Source organism: Sus scrofa, chromosome 15, assembly GCF_000003025.6.
Source record: "Sus scrofa isolate TJ Tabasco breed Duroc chromosome 15, Sscrofa11.1, whole genome shotgun sequence".
Lineage (NCBI taxonomy): Eukaryota > Metazoa > Chordata > Mammalia > Artiodactyla > Suidae > Sus > Sus scrofa.
Window position 1 is genome coordinate 125772360 of NC_010457.5, and position 7638 is coordinate 125779997.

Consider the following 7638-nt stretch of genomic DNA (forward strand, 5'->3'; position numbering starts at 1 on the left):
ACCCTGGCCCCCTCCACCCTCTAGAGCATTCCACGGCTGTCTCCTCGCGAGTCCCTCACACGGATCGCAAATGTTCACATTCATGAGTCTGGAGGGAGACTGTGGGAGAACCTCCTGCAGTGCAGATCGCTGGGCCCCTGCACCAGAGATGTGCCTTGATAGGCTGGGGTCCAGGTGGTTCTGATGTGGGCACCACATGAACCAGGCTTTGAGAGATATGAGCCCAAAAGCCAGTTTCCCCATGTTTGGTCTTTGGGCTTATTTTCCTTCTTGAATCTCTTCTGCTTCCTCTCTTGTGACCGCAACCCCCCCCCCCCCCAGTGAACAATGGTTCCCAAATCTCTACTTCTAGCCTTAACTTCCCCCTGCCGTCCTGGACCCTCCTCTCCTCCTGAAAGTTTCTAGCCGAACCTGCAATGTATAAATGAGCAGGTGGAAAACACTGACGTTAGACATTTCTTCAGTGTCACGGGAGGAGAGATGCGCGTGAGCAAGGCATCATTCACGTGGTGTGCAAGTGCTCGAAGGACGGGCACGGTAGTTGGTGATCTCGTGCCTGTCCTAATTGGTGGGGGCACCTACTTCCTGGGATGACAGAAGCAAGAGGCAAGGAAGGTGAGGGGAGAGAACCGGGGGTAGGGCAATGTAGAGGTGGGGGAGTTTTGCTTGTTTGTTTCTTTGTTTTGAGCCGTACCCACAGCACTCGGAAGTTCCCAGGCCAGGGATCAAACCCTCGCCACAGCAGTGACAACGCTGGATCCTTAACCTGCTGAGCCACCAGGGAACTCCAAGGTGGAGGATTCCGAGGTGCAAACTATTATGTATAAAATATGCTACAGGATGTCTAGTATGACACAGAGAAGATAGCCAATATTCTGTCTGTTTGTTTTTTGGCCACATACCCTTGGCATATGGAAGTTTCAGGGCCAGGGATCAAGCCTGCACTGCAGTTGGATCCTTAACCTGCTGCACACAAGGGAACTCCCAGCCAACACGCTGTAACTACAATGGAGTATAACATTCAGAAACTGTGCACTACATTCTAATGTAATTCTAAGGTTACTTTATACACCAATAGCTTATATATAGCAACTACACTTCAATGGAAAAAAAAAATTAAAGAGGCAAAGAAGGCGTGGGGGGAGCTCAATCCTGAATCTTGGAGGCTGAGAAGCACATTCTGGGCAAAGGGGATGCAGATGCAGAAGCAGAAAGGAATGAGCAATAAAACCTTTGAAACAGACCAGGCCCTGTGGGCAGTGACTCTGGAGGAGAGACATGCCTAGGAAGGAAGAGTGCCTGCAGGGCTGCGCTCGGCTCTGCTGCCTGAGCAGCGGGGAGAGGAGCACCCAAGGGGCACAGCTGGTGACAGCAGGCAAAGGTGAGGACGCAGACTGTGTGGGGCTGCCGAGAAAGAATGACCAGAGCAGTCTGTTGGGTCCAGACCTCTCACAACGGATGGGCCGTGGGACTCACAGTCCCTGGTTAGAACCTCAGGTGAGAGCCTGCCCCACGCTCCCACCTCACCAACTGGTTCCCAGGAACTGTGGCCACTCACCCCGGGTTTCGTTTCGAACCCACAGGTTGATGGAGTCACAGGCAGAGGCTGGATCCTCAAAGTCCGCGTTCCGGACCTCACACTGAAACACGTCTTTGTTCCTCGTGACGAAAGGCACTTCCATTTTGAAGCCATTCTTCACAAACACGGCGTTGGCCACGGTCACAATATCTTTATTCTTCTTGGAGACGATGGCCTTGTTGATCTTCTTTAACACTTTACCGACTCCTAAGGAGAAAGGAGGAAATGCAACAGTATTGCCACAGGAATTTAGGAAGGTTCTTTTTTTTTTTTTTTTTTTTTTGATTTTTAGGGCTGCACCTGCGGCATATGGAGGTTCCCAGGCTAGGGGTCGAATTGGAGCTTCAGCTGCCGGCCTACACCACAGCCACAGCAACACCAGATCCGAGCCGTGTCTGCAACCTACACCACAGCTCACGGCAACGCTGGACCCCCAACCCACTGAGCGAGGTCGGGGATCAAACCACAACCTCATGGTTCCTAGTCGGATTCATTTCTGCAGTGCCATGATGGGAACTCCCTAGGAAGGTTTTTTTTTAAAAAATACCTTTTAGGGAGTTCCCATCGTAGCTCAGTGGTTAACGAGAACGACCAGGAACCATGAGGTTGCGGGTTCAATACCTGGCCTTGATGGTGGGTTAAGGATCCAGCGTTGCCGTGAGCTGTGGTGTAGATCTCAGACTCGGCTCGGATCCGCGTTGCTGTGGCTGTGGTGTAGGCCGGCAGCTCCGATTCGACTCCTAGCCTGGGAACCTCCAATGCTGAGAGTGGCCCTAAAAAGAAAAAAAAAACACAAAAAAACTTTTATATCACGGCAAATAAAACAGTATAAACAAGTATGAGGAGCAGAGACCAAGTCTTCTGCTTTCTCAGTGGCCTTCTGTTAAGAAAAGTGTGGGTATCAGAGTTTCCTTGAGGCTCAGTGGGTTAAGGATCCAGCATTGTCACTGAACTGGCTCAGGTCACTGCTGTGGCACAGGTTCAATCCCTGGCCTGGGAACTTCCATGTGCCATGGGCAAGTCCAAAAAAAAAAAAGAGAAAGAAAGAAAAAAGAAAAAGAAACCGGGGCATATAGCATATAATGAAGTATAACTATTAATAGATCAACTATTAAAGATCGATTGTGCTTCTAGCCTCAGAACAGGCATCTCCAAGGCTGTCTCCACACCTTCCCTGTGTAGTCCTTGCTCTCCTGGAAGACTTTCTTGGCACCAGGTCAACAGGGAGACAGGCAGGCCCTTCAGTTATGTAGCAGTGGGGGAACCAAATCAAAGGACTCTTCCTAACGCGGTCTCTCGTCACAATTTTAAGCACTATTTCCTTCCCTGCAAAGGATTTAATAATGTGATTTCTCTTCTCTGTTTTGGGAAAAAAATGTATAAAGCGTCAGAAAGACCATAAAAAATTGCCATGTGCCACCATCCAAGAATAATGTGGTTTTTACTTGATATCAAAAGTAAGGGGATTAATTTTATGGCAGCGTAAACTTCATCTGACACGAGCCATTCATACATGCTCCATTTCATTTTAGAGTATGGAAAAGAGGGAATTAAGTTACAAGGATGAAATGTGTTCTTACAGAGACCTTGGATTACAGATCCGTCTTACCCGCTTGGGGGTCTTTGTAAAATGACACTGTTCCAAACCATCCGCAGAGTCACCCTGCTGTCAAGGTGTCCCTTGGATTCTCAAGGGCAGAGTCACCTTGCCATCAAGTGGTCCCCCGGAGCCCACTCTCAATAAGGGCAGGTCAGCGCCCCAAGGTTGGGCCCTTTGCGAGGCCTCTGGGGACTGCAACCCTCATAGGTTCTGTGGGCGGGCCCAGTGGGGGGGGGGGGGGGGGGGGTGGGGGGCAGGCACATTGTACAACCAAGGGAACAGCGGACTTCAGAGTCCAGCCCTAGCATCTGTCCCTTTCGGTCGCATGGCCTCCTGCCTGGAAAAGATCAGGGCTGATCTTCTGTCCCAGACGGTCCTGCCTCCATCCTCAACCAGAGCATCATGAGCCTGAGTTCTCAGAGGCTGAACCCAAACTAGGGCCTGAAAACCCACTTGGGCCCCCCGGATGCATCTGTCATGAGAACTGAAGTCATTCTACAACGTGACCACTAGCAATTTTGGAGGAAGGAAAGGTTGGGGCCAGGGGAAGTTGCCAAAAGATCAATCTTGTCAAAACCTTAGAAATACCATTTAAAATGAAAGTGGCTCAGTGTGAAAACAGACAACAAAAATCCAGGTGCTGTGCTGGAACAGTATTGGCCAACAGGGTCTGGATGATGCTGGGAGAGGCCAGAAGCCCTACTGGTGATTCACTACCAAGTTATAAATCACCAGGAGTTCTCTGGGCTTCTAAGCAAGGGGTGGCACAGTGTGTTCCAAGTATTCAGTCCATCTGTACTTCTAATAGGTGAACAAACTGCAAACTCATGCAGCAGTGTAATGCCAGGCAAACAGACCAGGGCAGGGTGGCATCTGGTGCTGGCAGCCCCGGAGGCCACGCTGAGAAGGATCAAACTGGAACGCAGAGCAAGGCACCCAAGTCCACAAATTCCCACCTCTCTCCCCCTCTCCCAGCCAAGGCATCAATGCAGTCAAGATTCTGACAACTTTACCGTCAGTGGGCGTGGAAGAATGTGGGTGGGACACTGCCCTTGTTTCCCAATAAAGCAACTTAAGACCCAGACCTGAGAAGTGACTGGTTCAAGGTGGAGACACATGGTGCCAAAGAAGGGCTCTGAGGCCTGAGCTGCCCCAGAGCTCTGTGGAGGCAGCGATGGAAGGGGACTCAGGTGACAAAACCTGAGTTAAACCTGAGCCACTGCACTACGAGATAGAAGTTTTTAAGTTTAAACAGGTCATGAAAACGGGGTTTTCTTTTTAAGAAAACGGCACCTTTCTATTGGGCTTTCCTTAAAAAAAAAAAAAAAAAAAACTTTTTTAGCTTTTTACTTTGAAACAATGATAGAGTCACAGTCACAAGAAGCCTGAAAAAAACACACAGGGTGGCTCGATGTGACTTTCACCCGGTAAAATCTTGCATGATTTTATTATAGATGCAACCAAAACACGCCATGGGTGCCATCCCCAGAGCTCCTTTACTTGTTTCACAGGAATACGTGCATGCGCATGTGTTTGCGTGGGCGCGTGGGCAAGCAGCTCTACGCAGCTTTATGCCCCACGGAGAGGCACGCGTCCACCAGCACAGTCAAGAGGCGTGGCGGAGCGGTTGCATCACCACCAGGCTCCCGGTGCCGCCCTTCCTGCTCACACTTGCACCTCCCCATCTTCCGATGTGGAAAGTGCGTTCACGACGGTCAGGCGTATTGAGCCCTGCACGCCACGGAGGTGGGCAAACGCCACGCAAGTTTTCTTTTTAGAAACGGGAGCACTGAGAGCTTAGGTGAGGGATCTACAGCTCCACTGCTACAGAACAAAGACCAGAACCCCATTCTCCTGACTCCCAGGTGGCACCAGCCAAAAGCCTCCTGCTGCTCTGCGCCTCTGGGCTGGAAGCAGAGGCCAAAGAACCCTCCCGATGCGGGACTCCCGCCAGTTCCCCTGGGCACACGCACCGTTCACGCCGTATCTCATCACTGTGGTAAGCTGCTTCTTGGTCCTGCCGTCAGCTCCCAGCTGCAGCATCCCCAGACCGACGCAATCCCGTGGGGGGAAATGACGATGTTGTCATGAGGCCGGGACTTGACAATCTGATTGAAAACCTGGATTCCTGTGTCGGAGCCGAGTTCCTCCAGCGACAGAGGGTTGAACTGGGAGCACACGGAAGGCAGCGTCACGGTGGCCACGAGGAAGAAGGGAAAATGCCAATTCATGGTTCCTTCCGGCAAGGACAACCTGAGAAATGAGATCCAGAAAATATTTACAGCCTACCTAAATGAACACTTTTGGGGTGGGAGCTATTTTGTACTCAGCTAGATATGATTTAATACACTCCGTAACAGAATGTCTTTAATATATTCAAGACAACTGTGTAGATTAAATTGTCTTCCTCTATATTATGTCAGGGGGATAGGGAGAGAGAGGAAGGAAACTTCCACTTGCTGGGTCCCAATTCTGTGCCAGACACTCATCTTTAAATTATTTTATTTAATTTATTTATTTTTGCTTTTTAGGGCTGCACCCATGGCATATGGAGGTTTCCAAGCTAGGGGTCGAATTGGAGCTGCAGCTGCCGGCCTACGCCACAGACACAGCCACTCAAGATCTGAGCCGCATCTGCAACCAACACCACAGCTCACGGCAACATCGGATCCTTAGCCCACTGACGGAGGCCAGGGATCAAACCTGCAACCTCGTGGTTACTAGTTGGATTCACCACAAGGGGAACTAGTTGCTGCACCACAATGGGAACTCCTCTGCCAGACACTCTTCTAATCGTTATTTCATTCTTGTATCCATCCTTCATTCAGTTACATTAGTATCTACCAAGGGGTTACTGCCCTAAGGACTGGGCACAGAACTGTAAATAAGATGACCAAGACCCTTGCCCTCTTGGAATTGATATTCTAGACGGGAGACAGAAAATAAACCAGGGAGCAATATGGTCATCTCAGAGAGGGGTCAGCATCGATGAGGCACAGAGATGAGAGTAAATGAAGGACCAGGGGTGGCGCACCGCTAGATAGGACAGTCACGGGGCCACCTCTGCAGAGGGACAGGTGTGCTGAGACCTGAGTGATGAGAAAGAGCTGCCGTATCCTGATCAGGAAGAAGGGTGTGCCAAGCAGAGGGGTGGCTGGGCAACGGCCCTGAAGTGGGAACCGAGGTGGACACTCAGAAGTCAATGTAGCTGCAAAGTAAGGGACATGGAGGGGACAGGTGAGAAAGGAGGTGAAGAAGAAGGGACCAGTTCCTGAAGGGCCTGTAAAGCCAGGTGTGGCTTTTGGATTTTATTCTAGGGGTCTTGAGAAACCCACTGGAGGGTGTGAAACAAGGGAAACGAATCCCTTGAGGTGTTATGATTATCTTCCAACTACAGGTACAAAACTTTTTTTTTTTTACTCTAAGCATATTACTTCTTAATTAAAGAACTGTTCATAAGAATAAATTTTAGCGACACTCTTAAACCTACAAGAGGGCAGAGCAATTGGCAAGTTCATCATTGTGGCGACGGCATTGTTTACACTGAAATTCTCAATTATAGTGATTTGTTTGAAATAGGCTTTCTTCCTTGATGACTGCTTACTGGGCTCTCTTTGGCTGTGACAAGTAAGGGGTAGGAAATTTACATGTGTTTGTAGAAAAGCAAATACTTTCATTAAATAAGAACTTAGAAGCGGCAGCTGGTAGAACAAAAGCAGAATTCAAGATGTGGCAATTTGGCTCCTCCCTTATAGACAGGCGCTGCTACTGATCAGCTCAAGCTCCCCCCCTGAAATTTGTCTTCCTGTCCTGTGCGCATTTACATGGGGGAGGCTGGGGGTGTCTGCGGAGGACAAGAAAGAAGGCAGCCTTTTAGGACAGGTGACCTGGAAAGAGGGGGAAACAACCTCCAAGTGCTCCAGGGAAGGAAAGGACACCAGGGCAGAACTGGCACATGGTCATTTTCCCTTGCCTTCCTCTCTACGTACTTGTCCTACTTCCCACCCCAGTAGACGTTCCATGAAACACATGTGGGATTAAACCTGATGGCTTCTATACTTTCTATTTTTGTTGATTATTTTTTATTGCATCATAATCATGTATTTTGTTTGTTTTTTGTGTAGTCTTTTTAGGGCCGGCCACACCCAAGGCATATGGTGTTTCCCAGGCTAGGGGTTGAATCAGAGCTGCAGCTGCCAGCCTACACCACTTCCACAGCAGTGACAGATCTGAGTTGTGTCTGTGACTACACTGCAGCTCATGGCAATGCTGGATCCTTAACCCACTGAGTGAGGTTAGGGATCGAACTTGTGTCCTTGTGGATACTAGTCGGGTTCATTACCCCTGAGCCACAATGGGAGCTCCACAATAATGTTTACTGAGCATGACTAAGGACATGGTTCTGTTCAGTCCTGAGCCTTGCTCACTGTTAGTGCCAAACACTTCCCAAGGAGAGTGA

At 49.6% G+C, this 7638-nt stretch overlaps 1 protein-coding gene across 1 annotated transcript in view; it reads right to left on the bottom strand.

Moving 5' to 3' along the window:
- Positions 1-5429, bottom strand: part of SERPINE2 (serpin family E member 2) — a 29406-nt gene extending 23977 nt beyond the window's left edge. Inside the window, 3 exon segments of the mRNA NM_214287.1 lie at positions 1559-1786; positions 5153-5228; positions 5231-5429. Coding sequence (NP_999452.1) covers positions 1559-1786; positions 5153-5228; positions 5231-5410 — 484 coding nt within the window. The 5' untranslated portion in view covers positions 5411-5429.